General features: G+C 37.3%; 1 protein-coding gene across 1 annotated transcript in view; it reads left to right on the top strand.

Moving 5' to 3' along the window:
• Positions 1–371: 371 nt before the first annotated feature.
• Positions 372–23299, top strand: part of CCDC141 (coiled-coil domain containing 141) — a 52433-nt gene continuing 29505 nt past the window's right edge. Inside the window, exons 1-8 of the mRNA XM_057363732.1 lie at positions 372–875; positions 2487–2674; positions 9128–9346; positions 10803–10925; positions 17504–17695; positions 18798–18906; positions 19692–19945; positions 22142–22261. Of these exons, the coding sequence (XP_057219715.1) occupies positions 9218–9346; positions 10803–10925; positions 17504–17695; positions 18798–18906; positions 19692–19945; positions 22142–22261 (927 nt within the window). The 5' untranslated portion in view covers positions 372–875; positions 2487–2674; positions 9128–9217. The remainder of the gene's footprint in view (positions 876–2486; positions 2675–9127; positions 9347–10802; positions 10926–17503; positions 17696–18797; positions 18907–19691; positions 19946–22141; positions 22262–23299) is intronic.

Below are 23299 nucleotides of genomic sequence, written 5' to 3'. Positions count from 1 at the left end.
AGCCTGTCAAAACCTCAATCTGTAGGTTATTTTAAATTATGAGAATTTTACCTCAGCAACCCAGCAATGTTTCTGTCCTCAGGGAGTACRCAGTGCTGCTCTGAGGCTGTAACATCAAGCCTCAAGTAATGCCTGGGAATGTATCCCACAGGATTCTGCCTCCTGAATTCTAATGTTGAAATTGTGTTGAGGTTAAAAACAAAGCAAGAACCTCTGTGCAATTTAAAAAATGCAAGAAGTTTACAGTTGTACTTGATTTGGTATTTCCTCTCTTCCCCAATCCCAATATATATGAGGGCCCCAAGCACAGTTTTGTTTCTGACTGCGAATTTCAGCTATAGTGCCTGTCTGCCTTTTGTCTCCATAACGTTAAATCATCACATCTTGTATCCGCCATATCATTAAACTTCAATTTTTTYCCCTTTTTTTCAGATGAAGATGGTGGTTATTGTCCCTGACAAGTCTATTTTGAAGTGTGAAATTTAAGGTAATTAAGCAATCGGGATCCTTAATCAAGGAACTGACTGCAGAGTTCACTAGAGGACTGATACYTCAGAAGCAGCTAGCTGGAGAAATCAGAAGAAGTGGTCAAAAGTAAATTATTCTGCAATTCACAGGAAAACACCTTGTCCTGACAGAAGGATTCTGGACTTGTAGCAAAGCAAGGGAATGCAGCATAGCAGCCACATGTTTAAGGAGCCTGAAGAGACTCTCAGATGGGAATGGGCTGCCAAGATGGGCTTCCAGATCCTGGGACCGCAGTAAGAGAGATTCCAAAGGAGTGTGAACCTTCCAGATCTGATCCAGGGTCYGTGTCCCTGGAACCTGCTGACAAATCCAACAAGGACACGCTGACAGAGTGCTGCTACAGCCAGGTAAAGTGTGTGTGTCCTGGGGAACAGAGGCTTCTGGGGATGCTACAGGGGCACCTGGCTGGCTGGACAGTGTGGGCTGCTCTGCTTTTGAAATCAATTCCTCCAGGACCTTGAGCTGTGACAGAAACCTCCCTGCTGCAGCTCAAGGGCACTTGTCCAAGTCCTGCTCCGTGCAGGATACCCAGTCCTGGTGCCGCAGTGAGCCAAATGTGCAGAACTCCAAGTAAACACAGCTCTCTCTCTATGGATTTATAGTCCCAATCCATAGACTATTTGGTCCTCTCATGGGGAAAGCCATGAGAACATCTTGGATTCTTGTATATTTGTGTGTGGGGAGGGAACAATTCCTGGAACTGTAGAGGTCCAGCTGTGAGGACACTCTACATATTCTGTAGTTGCACTTCTGATATCCTGGGTGTCAGAGTGAACACCTGTTTGTTGAACAGAGCTCCAGGCAAATAAAAAGGGGTGGGTGGGGCTGGAATTCCAAGACTTTCTGAAGTATGTGACACAATTCACTACTTACCTGAAAGGGACAGGCTCGACCTAATATGTGCCCCGTGTTTGAGGTGTCATGGTCCGGAGGAGGGAAATGTGTGACCAGAATGCACAGAGGAATCCCCAGCAGTGTCAGCCTTCAAGTAGAAGTTATACAGGAGGGACTTACCTTTTAAAACAAAACAAAGCGTGCTATTTATAACCCCACTGATAAACGACTTTTKTGAAAGGGTTTTAAAGCCTCATGGTTACCTAACACCTAAAATTCAACTCCCCTGCTGAMTATCTCTTTTCTGGATAAATATCAGAGGTGTAAAGTAATGCCCTATTAGAAGTGTGGCTGTGGAATAGATTGTGTACTGGTTCTAAATTTATCTCTCTGAAAGTGCTGTTCGTGAAACTCAGCTTTTCCAAACAGTAGAAACTATATGGCTTTTGTGTTTCGGTGTTGTTTGCATGATTGTATCTATTTAAGTGGTCCCCTGCTAACTGAATTACTCACACTGATCTTCKTGCATCACTGCTGGCTGATGGTGTTTCGTGGGTCTGAACAGAGACTTTTCACTCTTAACAGATGGTCCTAGGAGCCCAGTTACGTTGTTTGAACTCTCTTTGAACAGTCTGTGTAATTTTGACTGATGGGTTTTGTTTCACMAGTTTAATGCATACATCTGCAGTTATGTACAAACATTGGAAAGTATTAAAGTGAAATAGTCTTTTCATACAGCTGAATTGTAAAGGTAAGTTAAACGCAGAGATAAGAGACGGGGCAACAGTGCCACTGTGATAAATTACCTTATTAGTGGTAGCTTGTAGCTGCCCTGAGAGTTAGATGTAGATTCCAATCTGCATCCTAATCTTCCTTTACAGAGAGAAAGAGGAGCCTGGCTCAAGTCTATATTTGGTGCAGAACRCAAACTCCACTGTGCTAACACACCACATCAGGAAGGAATTCCAAATGCTCCCAAGGAATTYAGTAACAAAAGTCCTGTTGGCTTTCCTTACATGCATGGGCAAGGGAACACAGTAATCCTGTGCAATAAGCTGCTCTCTTGCTGCTGMTGGAGCCTCAGCAGTGGATAATGAACTAATGTCTCCTCACCCTCCCGACAGAGTTGAATACCCCGGGCCACCGTCTTTGCTGAGCCTTTCAGCTGGGCTGACTKGAGCGAGTGCCACCTGTGAGTGGCTCAAACAGCTTCACTTTCKCATTCAGCAGAGCAGAGCTCCATGTGCAGCGTTTGTTTTGGACAACACCCAGTGAGACAGAAATGCTGAGCTTCGCCAGGGGTGCTGATGGGGTAAGTCTGGTCTGTTCTCCAGCTGATTCTGGGGAAACTGAAGTGGAGAACCTCCCTGCCATTTCTACAGTAAACTTAAGATGTGCTGATATCTTAACCTGGAACACGAGAGGGAATAAGACACGATGCCTTTGCAATTCACACTTGCGGATCTTTTTCTGTTTTKTTTAATTTGTTTTCCCCCATTCAAGAGTTACAATTTTCACTGTTTATATTTTGCCATTTTTTTTACACTTGAATAGTCATCAAGTCACTTCCTCCTTATGTCTTTTTCCCAGCTGTCACTAAGGAAAGGTGTAAACCCAACTCGTATTTTTTATTGTCCATTACAGCAAAATCAAATTAAACTTGCTAAAAATATGATAACAAGTAACTAACATGTTTGGATTTGGAGAAATCTGTTCAAATGACTTGATTTGGAGGTACAACTGTTAATCACTCAGGGCTGTCAATGGCTTCAGAAATATTGCAGGGGCCTGTCTTCCCCTCTCTTTCTCTTCCTTTCCTCAAACTGCTCTTTATCCTCTTCCTCCAGTTTATTGTTCTATGAAACCACCTCCAGCTTATCTGCAAGTAAAGAATCTGAAAAATATATAATTTTTTGCATGGGTTTATGTTTAACAAGGAAAGGAACTTCTTTCTGAAAGCACTAATGTGTTAACCCATTCTCAGTACAAGAAATTTGTTTTGCTGCAGAGGTTCTTAAGCAGAGAATCCAACACCTCAGATTCTTATGCTGCCCATCTTGAATCCTGTGCTAAGATAATGAGATGAGCACATTACTACCAGGCTTAATTTAGTAATTCTGTATTTGTGAAAAAAGGGCAATTGTACACTCCTCTAGAATTCAAGCCTAGCACATACAAATGTGAGCAGTCCCTCTGTGCTGTGTACCTCTTTGTTTTGTATATGAGACTAGTAAAGAACAGGAAGACAATTTTTTTAAATAACAGATGGTAGAAAGAATTGTGTTTGTTAATATAACACAACTCAAATATGGAGTTCTAAATTTAAAGGTTATATGAGCTTTCTTAAAATTAGTCTGGAGGCTGAAATGACATAACATTTGGTTGGTGACCCTAGTAAAATCTGGTGGCTCTTTTCTGTCATTTAATAATAGTACAGATTTAGGTACTGTTTTCACAGGTTCCAGGTAAAATAGCATKTGTACTTTGTGGAAATCCTCTAGGATCCATAAAGAGGGATACAGGGTAGAGAAAGYTTCAGGATCAAAGAGTGGGACATGATAAATGGACTGAAATGTTTCAGCTGAATTGCTTCAGCTGTCATTGTTCCCCACGTCTGTTTACTCTATTGGGTTTTTAAAATGTTGTTGTCCTTGGAAGCAAACAAATAGTGGTTTTTGCTGTTTCCATTGCACTGAATTAGCAGTGTTGTTTGCTGGTTTCTTGATCCCTGATGCACTACTGGTTTTACAGTTCGCAATGTTTTATTTTCTTCCACAGACATGTTCAGTGTGACAGGGGTAAACCAGGATAATGTTGCTTCTGGTATTTTCTCTGCTTTGTGTAACCATGTGTTTTAGGTAGCTTTTTCTTTTCRTGCTGATTTCTTAGTGTGGTGTGAAGCATCTTCAGTACTGGTGATGAAACAGAAAGTGTAGAAAGGTTTTTGGTAGGGTGAAGCACATGAGAAATGGGAATATGCAAGCTGTAGTTCTCGATTATACTTTGATGTTTTAAAATAAAATTTATCCGGAACTATTGTTTCTATAATTGAARCAATATTTCAGGCAACATGGACTRTAGTTTCTTCTTGGAGCTTTTTGCYGGAGGGAASCAGGATGTCTTTTACCCCCTGGGCACTTTTTCACTGCTGTTTCCCAGCCCTTTACTGGGACTTCTGTGCTTTCTCTTTCCAAGGTGGCAAGGACAGGACAACCTCCCTTTGGGACCAGCAAGGTCCAGGGCTACTTTAGAGCCACCTTTTGTTAAATTCCTGGGCTTCAACTGGCAGGGAAATGCCTTCTGCCTGTGCTGCAGCTCTTACCTGCCTGAAGTTCATGCCACTCACCCTGGCTGCCCCTTTGCCTCCTCTTGCCCTGCTTTGTGCCCAGCCTTGGTTTATCTCAGTAAAAGAGGAATGTCTACAAGAGCCACGGATCCCTTCTGTTTTCTGTCAGCCTTCTCTCCAGGGCAACTCTCTGCAAGAAAACTTCTTTCCATCTCAGTACTAAGAAAGAGTTCCAAGTGTTCCTGTTCCCCATAGGCTATCCATGTATTTTCTGACCTCTCTTTCCWGCATTTGACCCCTGAGTGCTGCCAGGGTGGTTTTTATCATTCTTGCTTTGGGGTTTTAGGAATACTTGGTTAGAATTTCAACCCTAGGACTTACTTAACCAGTTGTAGGGTGAAGAGGAGCCTCCTCCTTCCAGGAGAAATAGCTGCCCATCAGTTTGAGGGGTGCTTCCTTCCCTTCTCTCCTGTGCTCTCCCAGGGGGCAGACAAGGCAGGAAGAGGAGACCTGCTGGATCACAAACCTGTCCAAGTGAAGGATTTTGCATCTTTGAGGCTGCAGGGAGTGAACTCTGTCTCTCCCAGAGGCGTTTTCACAGTGTTCGAAAGCTCTCAACAGAAAGAAACTTATCTCCAAGAAAGGCAGGCCCTTTTCCTGTGTATGCCTACCAAAAACGTGATTAGCACGCTACACTTCCTACAGATGAGAAAAGCCTGTGGATAGGACAACCTACATGTGGAAAATGAAGTGAATTTTATCACATTTACCTCTCAAAATCCTTTCTATATACAGTTGTTTCAAATAATATGTGGCATTATTTACACTAGAGAGTCTTCATCTTTTTTTCTCTTTTCCTGAAATTGTTTCCTTTGTTCCTTTGTTCAGTTTCGTTGTTTTCTGTGGAAAGCTGGTGAATGTTCCTTTCTTCTTGTCATTCTTACTCTCTTCTTTCACACAGCAATAGAAAAGGGAAAATATTTCTCTCTCCTGACACAAATAGCCTGCCTTTYTCTGGATTTTTGTTTGCTTCAGACAGAGGAACAGACAGGTAAGTAAACAAGACAGAGAAAGACAGGCTTGTCAAATTTTGTTTCCTTGGACACAGCTGAAATGCCTCATCCTGCAATGCCAAAATCCTAATTTCTTTTTTCTTCCAGGGTTGCGCTCTAAGCTATGTTTTGATTCCTTGATACCTTTTCTCTGCCTGCTACTCTGATTTTCCCCATATTCACATCTTATATGCTTAGCATAAAACAAATAAATACAATATGCATGCATTTGTTATCAGACTTTCTGAATCACTTGTCTCAGTTGTTGCCACATTTGCCTATAGTAAACTTCTTGAGTGTGGCATTTTTCCCTTATTTCCAGCTGTCAGCACTGTGAAAAATGATACCTCATTTAAYTTGAGTGAAAAACAGCTCTTATGTCTGGCTACCCTAGGGAGATGATGGATTGGCCCAACTTGTGCCATGAAAAAATACACTTAGAATGAGCCACTGAGAGAACAAAACTCAAGGACATAATACCAAAATTGCTTTGTAACTCCTTTGGTAAGAGTAAAAAGAGGTCTGGCTGGTTCTTTCTAATTAGTTTTTCCAACAGCCAAGTGTTGTTTGTCCTYGTTCCTCTCTGCAGGGTGAAAAATCCAAAATTGCTTGTCTTCTGGAATGTTTTTTTGAAAGCTCGAGTATTTAGCAGGTTTTGTATGATGGATCTATCTTCCATTCAAACCAGGGCTCTCACATTTCAATTTTGAAGTTTTCTTTAGGACTTCTGTCTCCCAGGTTTTGTGCTAGGATTAAATATCAAATATTTTGTTCTGCCATRCCTATTGCAGGAATACGTACAAGTGTTAAGATACATGCTATGTTTCGATGGCAGGGTCCCTGAGCTTCTTGCAGGTGTTACAAGGAATTTCAGAAAATGTGGGATATTTGTTCCTTTGAGGGTTCATGGTTCTGTTTAGGCACAAGGATTGGATTTTGCTTTGCCAAGCTGTTGTGGTTTAAACTGTGCTGAAAGCCAAAAGCACCCAATGACGTTCCCTCCCCACCACCGGAGAGGCAGAAGGGAGAGCAAAAGCCCAATTAACACCAAAATTTATGGCTTTCAGATARCATAACATATTTGAGAGAAAGATATGTATATGCTCCAGAAAAATGGTCAGACAGGCTGAAATAACTTATGCTGCAAAATAGATTTATTACTCAAAACTACTAAGAATACTACTGCTCCGGGGAGGGGAACAAAGATAGGGAAACATTTACAAGGAGAAGGAATAAAAATGGTAATTTTAAGACACCTGTTATTCTTTCCAGGGACCTGTCTCTTTCTCAGGTTGTCCCTCTCCACCCCCTGCTGGTTGCCTTCCCTTGCACAAGGTGGGCAGGAATGAAAGTTTTAACATAGATCAAACTACTCATTATGGCTATCATCCAGCATCATAGGAGAAGCGTTCTTACAGCTCCAAGCTGTGGAAGGTCTTTTCCCAAGAGACAGTCAGTGTATAACTGCTGATGGCATGGGATTCTTTTCTCTACCTCGTGAGAGAAAGGAAAACAGTACTCCAAGGCTGACTGAGTTCCTTCAGCGGCATAAGGCCACCCTCTCAAATCTCCTGGCAGAACACAGCTTCTTCTAAGCATCCACTGCTTCAGACATGGGGCGGGAGCACCTCATCCCCCCCGAACACATTTTCTTCTAAACATCAACTCGCTTCAGACGTGAGGGCCTCTTCCCCCTTTTGGCTCCTGATCAGTCCAGTCCTCAAAGGCCAGGGTTTTTCTCAGAGCAAGGTCGCTCTCTTTTCCATACAGGTCTCCCATTAAAGAAATAGTCCTTTCAAGAACAGCTTGTTTGCTCCATGTTCGAGCACCACAGCAGCAGCACCTGTCTTCTTCTTACTGGGATCTTGGGTCTCCATTTTTTCTTACATCTCCTCACCCTCCTGCTCTGTTTTTCCCCAGTGCATGATACTAAAACTAAATGCTAACAACCTAAAAATTAAATGGCAGCCGCGCCCTACCTTATTTTGAATTCTTCWKAAGTACAAGACCATACATCATCACAGAGGTGTAACCARCCTGTGCAATTGGYCCWGGCCTGAYSAKCAGCCTGTCCATCAACCTCAGAGCCACAATGGATTGGCTCTAAAACACAGGGGGYAGGSCTCCTTTTGCTGGAGAAGAAGGAGAAAGCTTCTAGAACTTCCTCACAGGAGCCATCTTTGTGGTTTCTTGGTCCCATCCCCCACCACCAAAAATCAGACACAGTAAAACCAGGACAAAAGCCCATTTTGTTCAGCACAAACCGCTATAAAGGGCTTCTTCATATCCCATTTGAAACTCACAGTTTGAAGGCAGTGCTCAGATTAAGATTATAACCTGCCAATAATTGGAGTGGGGCAGACATGAACAAACAAAAAGAAAAATCCCACCCTGACACATCAGTTGAAATTCCCTGTAAATACCTTAAGTTTCTTCCAGTCCAAACTATTTTAGGATTTGCTTCCTGATCTTGGTTCCATTGCAGGTGTGCCTGTTCTTGTTTGTAATTAGCAAATATAGTTTATATAAAAATGTATTTAGATGCTACGTATTTTTAAACAAACCAAACAATCAGATGCTTAGGGAAGACTTGTGCATGTAGTTTCTTGGGTGGAATCATTTTTTTGCAGAGTGACTTGCAAGCCTTAACACCAGTGTCACTTTCTCAGCTGTTCTGTGGAAGGAAAACCAGCAGCTGCTGTCCCATAGTGTGGGCTACTTGTGGCATGCTCTGGGCTAATTGCAATAAAATTAATATGCCAAAACACTACTAAAACACTAAATGTGTCCAATAATTGCCCACACTGAATAAAACTTAATTGGAGTTTAAACAACTATTAGGGAGGACTCCCATATGCTCATTTAGAACAAAATGAAGGCTGTGGAAACAGTATAAGATTAAACTGAAAAGCAAGTAAATTATCATAATCTTAGACAGAATTAAAATATTCCTTAAGGATTCAAGGTTGGTTTCCTTCTCTGATTGTTATGGTCACTGTAACTTTAATTATTTTTTGATTAAATATCCCCTGTTTTGATTTAGCATTTGACTTATATACACATGCTCATCCTGTTTAAATACTTTGATGCGGCAGATGAATTATGTTGAATATATATATTCAGTAACTAGTAAGCGAGGAAGTATTTTACTTGGTGGTTGCATCTTTGAAACCTTACAGCACTGGATTTGCCTATACAGAATCAGTGGTAATTCTTTTTTCTTGCTGTTTTAATTTGAGAACTTCTTTCCATTTGTTTAGCTGGTGTCAGGTGATGTMCATGGAAGAAGCCCTTCACGCTTCTGCTGGTGACAAAAAAGAACAGGCAGCTTAATGCTACCAAACTAGGGGTGTGTCAAACCTCCCTCAAGAATGATAAACTCAATGGAGCTGTCTATTTTTAACCTCCTGTTCTTTCCTTTTGGCAGACTAATCAGTGTTAGCTGAGCTGTTTCACTGACTGAACCCAAGTGCTGTCTGCAATGAGCTGGGGACCATGAGAGAGGATTTGCAGTCTGATGGATGAAGCTCTTTTGGGGAACACGATGTCGAACGAAGCGGGGTCAGGGCAGGAACCATCCACAACCACGCTCAGCTCGGTCACTGTGCAGGCTGGGGATGCCAGCGTTGTCATAGCTGTGCTCAAGGTAAGGCAGCAGCTGCTGGTGTCTGCTCTCGGCTTTCTGCTGCTCCGTGGCGAGCGCTTCTGTTAAATATTCTGGGCAAAGGAGTGGTTAGCATAAAACTGGATGGCAAGGTCATTTCATTAGTCAATATCTAACAGCGTTTTCTTGGAAGTTAAAACTTGCTTCTTTTCACAATCACTGTTTGTGGCTTTTGGGTTGTTGAGTTAGTTTTTTTTGTTTTTTTTTTTTTTTTTTTTTTTTTTTTTTTTTTTTTTGTTTGTTTGTTTTTTTTTTTAATAGGATGAATAATTTGGTCAAAATATGTAGGCTCTTAGAGGGAAGGAATTCCTCTTACTCTTTAAAAAGGAAGAGTGCCACAAAAATGTTTTAATTAGCATGATGATTGTAGCTGGGGCTCCGTGAGTTATTTTAACCTGTACTCAGCAATAACTTCACACAATAAGTGGTTCTACAAGCCCCACAAATGATTTTTTTGGGGGACAAAAAAAAAAGTCTAAACTTGATAATGAGTAGCTATTTTTGAAGTTGTGAATACATAGTCCCACGTGTTTCAGTAAAGCCCTGGTGTGCCTATAGCTGTGCTTGTAAGCACCTAAAGGCCTGTTTTGTGAGCTGGAATCCACACCTACATTTTGCATAAAATTTGGCATTGAGAGTAAAGCTGGATGCTARTAATGAATCCCAGATGGAATTTATTGGCAGTTTGATTTTTCATTCTTTGGCAACTTGGAAAACGTGCTCTCCTCAACCACCAGAGTTTGTCAGTAATGCAGAATAAGGTGATAATGAGGTGAGTTGTCACCTAATTCAGTGATTATTCAGGATGGTTTATCCCAGCTGTGGGAAGGCTTTTTCAGTTYAGTGTTTGCCCTTGCTGTGAGGTGGTCTGCTGTGGCAGGGAAGTAATTTCATTGCAAGGAGACTCAAGTATAGGGTGAACTAATTTGTTTTTTCTCTCTGTGCTGTGGAGCCATTCTAGCTTCCATGATGGCTTTGGTCCATATCACCATCCTTTATTTATTCAGTTTAGAAATGCAGTAGGCCTGTGTGCTAGAAATAAGGTTGGGGGCTATGGTTTCTGCATCTGCTGTAATTTATTTGTAACTTCTGCCCACCCCACTCACCCACCAAATTTACTTAACCATCCGTGTCATCTTCAGATGAAAGGGGAGATTTTTTTGAAAAAAAGAAAGAGAAAAATTTTTAGCTCTTTGTGATAATTCTCTTCTTCATGGGCAAAACCAGTATCCTAGCACCTTTTGGRTAACACTGGTCTGGAATTTTGTTACTTGGCTTAAATGAAGTTTTTACTGTATTCTCTTTGTCTTCTTTGTGTATATTGTCCCTGTTTAYTTATAGACCATGGAAAGTAGGTGTGAGCTGAGAGTCTGTGTGAGTAAAAAAAATGAAGGAAAGCTCATGTTCTCTGGAGGCTGTAATTTTTTACTTATTACAGTGTGGAAAATGGGTGAAGCTTCAACTGGCTGAATCAACACCAAATATATTAGAAATCGGCAGCAATCAAGATGAGACTAAAAAGCTTCTCCAAGATCATGAATTCCTCCTATCTAAGCTGAAGGTAAGGTGTGATAAGACCACAAAGAGTTCCTGAAGTCATTATGGTTCAGGTAGAACAGCTGATGTAGCTGCCCATGCCTCCTAACTCAGTATGGTGGTTAGGTTAAAAACATAGAAAAAAATTATGCCCAGCCTTTGYCAGTGTAGCAGATCTTTGATGGTCCTTGTGGGKTCCTTCCAATTTAGGAAATTCTATAATTTTCTGGAAGTTAGGCTTCTTCACTGGAAAAATGTGCTTCTGACAGCTCCAGTACAGACAGTTTTTTCCACTTTATACATCAGTGTCAGGTGAAAAAATCCTATAGTCCTCAGTAACTGCTAAACATAATGGAATGTCAATCCATGTTTTTAATTCTCCAATGGTGTGAAAAGTTTGATTATTTTAAAACAGCTGTGAACACAAACAAGCTCCTTGTAAGACTGACATAGATATTCCACAAACATTTGTATTGAATGTTAATTGATGTAAGTCACAATAGGAGCAGAATTGCAAGATTAAAACAGCATGTCTTGATCTAGGAAAATTTTAACTAAGTAGCAGCCCTAAAATCAGATTTTGGCATTCTTGAGAGCAGATTATAAGAACAGTGTCATTTGGACATTGAGTGACAGGCTTGCATGAAAGAACWGAGTTATTTTAAATGTGGGTGTTTGACACTGGGAGAAGTCTGAAGGCACCTTAAAGCAAGTTTTGTTTTAATAGGACAGATTGAGTTTATATATGTAGACAAATAAACTCCTCTAACATCTTTGAAGTTATGCACAGTAACTTAACTATTTGATTTTGGGGTGGATTACATAAACTTTAGATCTGTGAGAGCAAACATTATTTGAACAGGATCAAGTGTTTGATTTAATATTTGATTTAATGACCAATGATTATGTTCTTAACCTATCATCAAAATCTCCAATATGTGTGAGGTAATTTAATATGATACATAGAGAATGTAACTATTACAGTGCATAGTGTRGATTTTGAAGACTATGTTTATAGTGATTTTTTTCCACTTAGCCTTTGATAATGCATTATGCATTAGGTRTGTGAAGATGGGCAAGAGGCAGCTTTGTTTTCCTATTTCCTTTTTTACTGTTGTATTAAAAAAAATATAAATCCTGACAGATACCAACACTTGATACACGTATGATTAACTTTTTGATTAGTCTAGTCCAAATCATAATTAAATTTTTTGCAAGTCAGGCAAAAATTATTGAAAGAGTAATGATTTAATCATGAAACTAGTCCTATTTAAGGGACAAGTTAGATGATTAATACTAAATACATATTTGGAATCAATAAAAATTAACCTATTGACTTATAGAAGATAAGATAAGAGTTGACCATTCTGGCATATCCCATGTTATTCTATGAACTTGTTCTAGGCTTTGATCACCCTTTTGCTTTTTTGCTTCATTGTTCTCATCCCAGTATATTTATTGCCAGTTATAATCCAAATATTCAGGCCAAATTATTTTGTYGACTTAATATGTTGAAGATTCACAGGTGTAAGTAAGGACAAATTTTGGCACAGTGGCCAGTGATCAATTTGCACTACTTCAGAGGAAGTACCATAGGGAAAGGAATGTAATCCAGTTCAGTATTTCAGGGAATTGGTTTTGATTCAGCAATCTTAACAGGGTTAAAAAAAGCCCAAAYAGCTAGTTTGACACTCAGTAAGGCAGGTGGTACTTTAAAGAGTAATTGAAATAGACTTATTGAAAAAGAAAACAGTAATTTCTAGAACATTTTGAAAGTTATTTTAATGTTCAGAATTATTGTGATRAAAACTGGTGTGYGTTATTCAGGGCCTTAGGGAAAAAYATATCCAAAATTCTTTGCCTGGATAGAATATACTCTATCATATTCTTACTGTTTTACATTGTTCCATTAAATTTGGGAACTGGGAACACCCYACTACTTACATAAAAAGCAGAATAYAGCTTTTGAAAAGAGCCMCACTTCAAATGATTATSGATTAGGAAACAGATGTGTTATTAYTAATGGAGTTGAAAGAATAAATGTTGAACAGGAAAGATTAAAACTGAGACTAAACAGAGAACATGTACACAATGTTTACWTCCAGTTAAAATACCCCTCAGTAGCCTCATCTAATATGTTCTAATTCTAAACTGATWTATTCTGTTTTGCTAAATCAGAGCATGGCAGCAGTGCCAGTTTTGTTGAAACCATCACCTTCTGTGATTTCATGYAAGTCTCTTTCCCAGTACCTGCCTCATTCTTCTTTAGGTGACTTTCAGCAAGTTTATGTGTTCTGGAAATAGAAATATACGTATATGTACATGTACATTTTGATGTCTCATTCTTCAGAATTARAAAATAGAAGTGAGAATAATTAAAACCATAAAACCTGAGACAAAACATCCAGGAGTTAAAATTATGTAGATTGCATTTTTCATAGACATTTCTCTGCCTTTGTTCTGTTGTTTCCAACAAAAACTCTACCTGGAGATAACGTGTCTTGGTGTTTGAATCTCCCAATATTCAAACTCACTGGATCATNAAAAAGACTCTGTGGGTGTGGCCATAAATGGAATGTTGAAATTCCCAATAAGGAATTCTTGGTTTGCTTCCAAAGTTCTGTTTTTAATCACGAAAGAGACAGTGGCAGAACCTCTACAATATAGAAGTAAATCTGACCCAAAAGCTGAAGTTTAAAACATGCAGTGTTTTTAATTTGACTTGTGAACCTGAAGATTGCTCCTAATTATTTTATTTACTTTAATATATAGAGAATAAATTGCAAAATAGTAATTTATATGCTAATAGCCTAAAAAATCTAATTAGAAAATARCATTCTYMAAAAAGCAGTAATATAATGMACTCACTTTTTACACTTGATATCTTTTAAATAAGCCTTTCAGTTATTTCAAGTAAAAATATTTTCAAAAAGGTTATTTTTCAGTAATTTTGTTATGGAAGAAATTATTTGTTAATATTTTCTGAATTATTGGCAATTAATTCCTGATGGGCCCAACAGTACAGTTGGCAGTGATRTTCAGCTGCATTTTTATCAAAGCAGAGTTGATTTTTGCAACAAACAAAAAAAAAGGAAAAGGTAAAATGTAATAATTTTTTTTTTCAATGTTAGTTCAGCTCACTCATCAATTTCAATATTTGCATGAACAAAAYCCCACCAAAATAGTGTTTTTATGACTATTTTCTGGGCTTCAAGTTAGCAGCTGTGTTGTATAATTTCAGCACCACCTTTTAGCACTAACTCAAGGTTAATTTTAGCAGCATCTCAGTGCTAAGAGGATGGGAGAATAGTTTACACCTCTGAAAATTCCAAGTTACAGAAGCAGTGTGCAACAATCAGTAAAGACAAAAGATCATTTCCCCCTCTCATTCCCTGCTCTTTCAACAGAAGGAAAAGTACCCAAATAATGACTGCGAACAACTTAATACAAAAGCTGTACTATTCAACACAGGTTACATAAATGACGTATTTGACCATCAGTTATTTGCATTCGGTCTTTGCTAAAATATCAGAGGCAAATGTGCCCTGGGAAGGAGTGGGGGCAGAGGTGTGGCTGCACAACAGCTGCATCAGCAGGCAGGGAGCATTCCTGGCATTGGATCCACCCAGGATCCTTCCAGGCACTCTGAACCACAGCAGGGCTCATTTGAGCTACCAGGRCTCTTCTTGGGCTATAGGGGAATTATACATATTATATATATATATACATATATATATGTATATTTCATAGAAATTGAAATTAGTCTATTGCTTTTAAAACAATGCTATTCTGAAATAGTTTTACTGACAGCAACAGAATTCACATGTTTCTACAAACTCCTTTTTTAGGTGTTTTTTAATGTATTATTATTATTTAATGTATTTTAAATTATTATTTTAATGTATTATTTATTTATAATGTATATTTTTATTATTTTAATGTATTATTAATGTATTAATCAATGAAAAGGGAAACATGAGGCTCCAAAAATGCTTGAAATAATTTTAAGTCTTTACTGGAAAGCTCTATTAAGTTAACGAAGTTGATGAAATACCTCATTAAAAACCAGGTTTCTGTGAAATATTTTGTTTTCCATAAGTCATCATTTTTTCAATTAAAAAACTCATTTTTCCTCTCACAAAGTTTGCTTCTAAGTCAAGAGATACAAGTTGTAAAAAGGAAATACCAATTGCATATCAGGGAAAAAAAATGTATTTTTCTCTAATGAAAATTATTACATTCTGGAACAGATTGGGAAGAAAAGTTCAGGAATTCCATTGTCAGGGATATTTAAGTCTTCATGGGGTAAGTCCTTGAGTACCTAAGGCATGGGGTTAGACAGATGACCTGAAGAGTCCCACCCAAATTATTCCATGATTCTGTGCTGCTAAAAAGTTTTTATTTCAAAGACAAAAGGTAGAAAACCAGCAGTATCAGTCTACTTCCTTTAAAAATAAACTATTCCCATATGTAGTATGGAAATACTTAGTTACAGAAACTAAAATAGTTGTGGGTAATTATTTGAGAAGTACACAGTAACTAGAGGCTTTGACAACTGTGGGAAGCATAACTTTAAACCCATGGCAATAAAACCTTAATATCACTCTGAAGACCATGTTAGGTATTTGTACTGTTTCTTTAAAAAAGGGTAGTTTCCTGTAAAATATTTCTCTTTTTTTATTTTATTGGTCTGTCTTGTCAAAATGCAACTTTTCCTGTCACTGGGGAAACAGAAACATGACAACTCTTGATACTTTATTAGATTTTTTGTAGTATGCAGAAGCTATTATTTGAAAACAATAAAGCACATATCTGTTTTGAATGAGTGAATCATATTCAATACATGCTAAAGAAAAAGATCGAGTCTGTATTTGAAAATTTCTGTTAATCATTTCTGAATACTGGAAGGGTATTACACATGAACAGTTTCCTAATAATTTTTTTTGTAACTTTATGCACACTAGTTCTGCATTTCATTAAATGCAGCAGTTTGGTTTGCTTTAAATTTCTAATTTTCTTTGGTTGGGTTTGAATTCAACTCAGAGCAACTGAATTTTAAAAAATRCACGAAGCATGACTGATAGTATTGAAAAGTGATTCCAGTTTTCTCTGTCTTRGGGATTATGTGCCTCACAGTTAATCAATTACTAGAAAACAGCCTACAGAAAAAGAAGAAAATCTACTTCTGGGTCCTATACTGCTTGTGTAGCATTCATCTTGCATAGTTAGGAAAGACTTAGTATTTGAAAWGTCTTTTAAATATGTTGAAGCTGATGTGATATTAGTATAAAAACATGCCTAGTTTTATTTCAACATAGAACATAGCCAGCTCTGTAAAAAGCTGGTCTTTGCCAAGAAATTGTGAGTGGACCTTCCTTAAATATCACCTGGTTTTCTACAGTGTATTCAGAACAGCTGTGAAAGTGGTCTGATCATTGTGGTAAAATTAACCTTCTAATGACAAGCAGTTTATGTGTAAAGTTCTGAAAATATTTTATCTCTTTTTTTTTTTTTAATGTCAGAATTGTCATGATTTCTACTGCTTCTCATTAATTAAGATGTTGAGTTAGTAAAGAAGCTATCAATATCCCATATACTCATTTAATTCCTGTTATATTAGTTACAGAGGCAGTCYAGAATGTTAATAAAATCTCATGTTGGATAATTAATGAATGCCGCTTCTTTTACAGAGTTTTTGTGCATGTAACAATTTTATGCTTCATCAAGAAAGAAACMTCATAAAGGCTTCTCTCTATCAATTTTTTATCCATAGGAAAAAAATGGCTCTTTAATTTGCCTAATAAAAATTTCTTTTCACATTACATATTMATGTGGTAGCACCTCTAATAACAAAGAAAAGTGAAACTTTTTTAATTCATGCTCAAAGATGGAGATTGGAAAGAATACAGAACAAAGGGTAATCAGTTTTTCTGACAGACTAGAGATTTGTAACGTAAGCTGGAAAGGAGCCAGCGGTTATCTTTCTTATGATGAAATTAATAAAGGGAATGGAACATTGAAGAATTATTTTGACAATAGAGCATTATTATTTGGTGGCCAGCTTGAGCAATGCAACACATTGAATGTGAAACTTTACATATCTTAGGTGGGGTTTTTTGAGAATACATGCTTATGTTCCAACCACTCTATTCTGAATTGCATTGTAGTCATCAGAAAACTATGAATAAATTACRTTACAAACATCTGAAACTTCTGATGTCCATTAATGCAATATGAAAGAGGATTCCAAATGTCTGCATTGCTACCACTTCAGGAAGACAGAGCTTGGTTTATGGAGACATAAACACACTGGAGTCTAAGTATTAGAGATTAAATGATAAATCCTCCTGTGTTTAAATTAATTTTATAAAAATATTGCCTCTTAAGTGCAGATGAAATTCAGAAGCCTGCTATGGAACTATACAGAAATAGTGACACTCCTGTCACTAGGAACTGCAAATAAAGCAGGAGTAGGAGGCTTGTGGCTCATTTATTAGACCCACTGTTGAAGTATCCTGACACCAGAACCAGCACAGAGTTTTGGGTTTTGTTTACAGGTCTCTAATGTTTATCTTGGTTTCATCTGGTGCTGTTTCTCCTCAGGCTTTGGAAGACAAGGTATGGGACCTGCTGGATGAAGCAGACAAGGTTGCAGAGGAGAACAAAGATAAGAGTCAGGTTTATGATGCCATGGCAGAGACCCTTGGGGATGCATGGGCAGCCCTCATCATTATGCTGGAGAAGCGACAGGCTCTTCTGGAACTGACTTCAGTGTTCTTTGAAAACGCTCTGGAGGTTTGTATTTAAATGTTAATTTGAAGCTTCCCTCATTTTACTAGTTCTCTGTCCACTGTAATTTTACTGTGTTATGTATCATTCATYGTGCTTCTAAAGGTTGAGGCAAACAGGAAAATTAAAATCTTGGGTTGCATCCTTCCTTTTCCATCTTTTGGATATTACAGCATGAAGCTGAACAAAAAAAAACCACATAGACTTTAGTAATTTTTTATTCACAATGTCTCCAAAATTTGTACTTGAAAGAAAATGCCAGTGAAAAGTGAAACTGGATCAAAACCTAAAATATGTGTTTTGGTGGCTATGGACATTGTGCAGAATATCTGTCATTCCTTACGATTAAAATKATTTGGCATTTAAAGAACTGAATTCTCAGGTGCCTTTACTAATGCACACTGAGGACTGATCACCTCATTTTGATGCCAAAATATCATGAATCTATTGTAATTACATAAARCAAATATTAGTCTAACTTGACAGTCTTTTACTCAAGGCTTTGATATACAGACGAGCACAAAAGAACAACTGAGTGATCCCTGTTTACCCATTTACCTCTTATCCCAAGATCACTAATTCACCAAGGGAGCTATAGAAGAGAGGGATTCCTCACCCAGCAGGTGTGTGCCCACTCTGTATCCTCATCATCAGCTGTYCCTGCATCCTGGAACTTGAACAGTTTAATAATTCCTCCTGGTAATTTTGTTTCTGTAGTATCCCAGTGCCAGCAACCATGGGACTACTGACTGTCCTAAGAAGTCCAAGACCAATAAAATACTAATTAGTGTGTCCTGATAATGTATATTATACAACAAAATTAGATTTGTTATAAGGCTTTGTAGGAAAGATGATTCGCAAACTGGCAAACTGTAATCRCAGATTATGTCAACAAAAATCCTTCAATCAATCAGTACCTCAAAGGAAAAAACAACACAGAAGKTGCATAGAGGCCACAAAGCATCTGTGTCTAGCAGTCATTAAAAATACCTTTCTCCAAGAATTTACAAATTCTCATGAGCTTTCCCAATAATGCAAAGATCATGATGTAGTTATGCAAAACAAAATAAATCTGTTCTTCTCCCTATCCTTTGTTTTCTTTATGCAGTTTGCTGTTAAAATTGACCAAGTTGAAGATTTCCTGAAAAATGCTCAAGAATTTGACACTATTGACTCTTTGAGAGAACTTCTTCTGCAACAAGAGCATCATACAAAAGGTGCAAACAACATTTCACTCCTAAGGGCATGTGGTGGTGCACTGACTTCTTGAAAGAGTCATTTTACTCTCTCTGTGCGTATTTAAAAAAAAATCTTAAATATGAAAATGTTCGATTTGGAAAAATAGAATGGTGAGAGAGCTTTTTAGCAGACTTCTTGAAAGATATGAAACTCCTGGTTTCAAGCTGGGGCTTCCATCTTTGTTGCTACAGAACAGGCAGTGGTGAGCTATTTAACCCTGAATGTATCTAGGTAAAGATTGTACAAAGAATGTGAGAGTTYCTGATACCTCTGAGTTATTTATAACAGCCTCTAGGCATGAGAACAGTTCTTTTTTCAACACTTGTAAGGGTCATAAAGACCTAAACTCAGCTTGCATCACTAGTGAAAAACTACAGAGGCTACGGACCAATAGAGAAAGTAGGGTAGGAAATTSCACCTCAGCTTACCCAAGCATTGGGAAACCATCAACGAGTTTTGGGAAAACAATAACACCTCTGAATTTTGTCTTTATGTCTCTCAGTACACCATTACRTGTGTGTTTATGTATATGTTTGTGTGGTTACCATTATACCTTTGTAGGTTTACATAAGAGCTGTCCAAATTGAAATATCTTGGTAAATGTGCACCTTCTAAAGTAAATATTTATGTCCAGGCAATGCATGAAAATACGTTTTGCTCATATAAGAAAATAGTTTGAAAAATACTTGAGTAATGTTTGAAATATTCTGCTAGAATCACAAAGCACATTGGGGTTTTTTATTAATGAAATTCTTTCTTTCAGAACTTTTGAAGAAGTCACTTGCCCTTTTAAACAAAAGCCATGACCTAACTCAATTCATAGAAGAATTCAAATGTGAGGGGCCAAATGCAAACCCAGAGTTGATTCAAGGAGCTCACAGCAGCTGCTTGAAAATCGACAATCTCCTTGAAATGCTGCAGGACAGGAGACAACAACTGGACAAATTCCTCAGACATCAGCGCCAAGGGCTGGAGCAGGCTCTGCAAATCTGTTTGTGGCACCAACAGGARAACCAGGTAGGCCATGTAATATAAAGAGAAATGACAGTAAAAAAAACTGACTAGCAACTGTTTTACAGTACAGAAAAARACTTAAATATTTTTATTAGGCCAATATTTCTGGGTCACTTCTGTTTGAGGAAATCCTAAATTTGGAATGTTTGACTGATGTTAATGGGGCTTCAGGGGATACAGAGAAAGCAAAATACTGGAGACAATCTCTGCTGTGTAAGACCTAAGAGTGGGTCTTTACTCTTGGTGTCTCTTCTGTTTTGCCAGGCACAACTGTGCAGTCTAGAAGGATGCACAATCTGTGGGTTATTTATCCCTTATTACCAGGTTATGAAACACTAAAAATKCAGCATCTCCCTTTGATCTCTTACTGGAATGGGATGATCTGATAGTCATGATTGTCACGTGGTTTTTTTTTTTAGAATTTTCAATATGTGAAAGCATATTTATTTTACCTACCTTCCTTTATGGAAGTATYAAATTTTCTGATATCTCTGTCATTAATGAAAATCAGAGGCAGATTGGCCTATTTCATGCATAATTAGTTATCTTTAGAAGAAAAAAATAATTAATTCAGGCAATARCTATTGTAAATGAAAGATAAATTCTTATTCTTGAAGAGCAGGAGTGATTTTAGAATTCAGCCAATCAAGGGAAACCACTGTCATTTTCAAACAGCTGTATTAACCTTGTCTCATTTCCCATCCCTTCAGCAAAATCACTGAAAGAAAGGTTCTGTGGGGTTTTTTTTGCTTAAAAAGCAGTGAATTATCCTCAGCTCTTCCTTCAGAGCTAAGGTAGCACAATAAAATCMCTCAGAGGTTTTAGCTGCACTGGAAGACATCTGATTAAATTCACTGCAATGGAAAGAAACACTGCAAAATGGTCAAGGAGTGAATACTTTGCTATAACAGGCTTAAAGAATTATTCTTTTTCCCTACCTAGCATTACAGAAATACTGGTTTGTTTTGCTAAACAGATATATGATACAAAAACACCCCAGTCCTGATTCATAGCGAAATTTTTATTTCCCTTTTAGCACAGTTTTTATTGTCCACTCCATTTATTTGTATTTTCATGAACCCATACTAAACGTTCTGTGAAAATGTGCTTCCAGGAAAAATGTTTCAGTCAGTGTGTACACATCTGGAGGATATGCTCAAGAAATGAAGGCTTAGTAGTAAAATAATTTCCTTACTTTCTTAGCTCTGTTGGGCTCATGAGATAATGTGAACTGGTTTTTATTGGTAACTGAAAATGTTTCMAACATATTTTAAAGGTAATTTTATTTTTTAGAATTGTTTGAATTTATAAAAAATATAATTATTCTACATGAGCAGATAAAAAAAAATCTTTAATGGGCTATTAAAATCTGTAGTACCTAGAATTCTTAATATGCTGCATCTGATCTAAGGATAGTGGTGATTTTCCAGACTGGAAAGATTGAAGGAAGTCCTCTTGATACCAATAACTAATTTTTGATACTATTTTAAAATGCAAAACTTCACTCAGGGATTCTTGTTGTGTTGTTTACAAAGAAAGKGAGAGGTACCTATGATGAATCAGGCAGATATAAATGCAAGTAATTCTGTGGAATTAAAAAAATGCACTGGTCTACTCCTTATGTTTACTGCATRTACTTGCTCAAGAAGTTAGTGAGATGTAATAAATTTTTCAAGCTACATGATTCTTCCACACAATAGTTCAATATTCCATCCCAATAGCTTAACTGGGTTTTTCAAGCCAGGGATGGAGAGGTTCTGCTAGGTCAGAAGTACTCACATTTTTAGTCTTTTACTGTATGCAAAGGGATATTTTTAAGTTACTGTATTTCAAGGAATAATGTGCAACATCTTTATTGTGYCAAAAAMCATGCATTTATTCTTTGTGTGGCTRTAAGTTGATTTTTCYTTTACTGTGTTAATTTATAATCTGGTCATACTTGATGAGTATACATTTTTGTCTTTTTTGTTATATATATTCCACTATGTGTTTGTTTTGGCATTCGCCCTTTCCTTCTGCATTTGTTGTAACWCAAAAGTATTTAAATAAAAGCATGAACATGAGAAATGAAAAATGAAAGGAATGAAATGGGTTTTTTTTGGATGAAACTGCCTTGTAAGTATTTTWAAAAAAGATTWAAAWWWTTTTTAAAACTTCTCAAACTTTTCACTAACTGAGTTCYTTTTATTATTTAATTAGGTTACATCTTGGTATAAGAAAAACATCAGAGATTACTTTCAGAAGCAAAACTTAGGCTCATCACTACTGGAAAATGAAGAGTTACTTCAAGAGCTTGAASAAATGGAAGTCAAAGTGAAAGTAAGAAATACATTACTGGGAAGCAACTTGAAAAATGAGTAGGAAAACATGAACTTGGGCATTGAATGAGCASATATAGGAGTAGATCGTTTTGATACATACATGAGATGTATATCTCTATATGTCTAAATTATTTTAGTAATTTTACTTCTTTTAGTGCAAGGCGTCCATGTTTCTTAGATTTTTTTTCATTTAAAATTTTAAAAGCTATCAGTAAGTTTAAAGAAGAATAATCCTTGATGTTGTTTAGTTAGTTTTTCAATTTAGTTATCAAGTTCCACACAGGTAATTTATGTGTTAAACCCTCTTGTGCAAAATAAACAAAAGCAATTTTATTCAAATATTACCAAATTTTAATGTTCATTAAGGATAAAACACCAGCCATTTCTAGCATAATGAATTGTCAGTGAACTGAGTACATGATTGGAAGACGTATTTGCCCATTTTTTTCTTGTGACTAAAGRTAATTGAAAATGCTATTTTCATTGTTAATATCAGTTTTCCAGAGAATAAATTGGTTATTGCTGCTCATAAAAGCAAGATCAGATTAAAGAAAATGTTGCTATAAGAAGAAAGGATCTTAGTGTGAAACAAATTGCCTATGTTTAGAACCTTTTTTAGGTATCTCCATTGCACTGTCATCAGTGCTGTTGCTGGGTCAGGATCATTCCACAGGATACCATTTTCATGCAATTGAATTTGGATAWCCCCAAACACCAACGAGGCCTTTTTCATCCAAAAGCTCTCCCAGTCGAAGGAAAAGCCTTTTAAAAGGTTATTGCGTTGATGAAAAGGGGCTTATGATTGTTCACAGACCTGTTTCCTTGTAAGCTTTGTAATTAAACGTCACATTTCCCTGTTAGCATAATTAACAGTAAACTGCTTCAAGACTGTCATGAAAGCAGAATAAAATGTTATTTCTAATGCTTCTCCAAGCAGTATGACAGAAAACACTTTTTTTTTTGTTTAGAGAAGATGAGTATGTCAAGATAAATTCTTCTGTACAGACCTTTGGCACAAGAAAAACAGATAAACCAG

The sequence above is a fragment of the Malurus melanocephalus genome, unplaced genomic scaffold (genome assembly GCF_030028575.1).
Source record: "Malurus melanocephalus ecotype Western Australia unplaced genomic scaffold, MMel_1.1 scaffold_30, whole genome shotgun sequence".
NCBI lineage: Eukaryota > Metazoa > Chordata > Aves > Passeriformes > Maluridae > Malurus > Malurus melanocephalus.
Note: the sequence above shows the minus strand (reverse complement) of the source record. Positions and strands in the feature narration are given on the sequence as shown.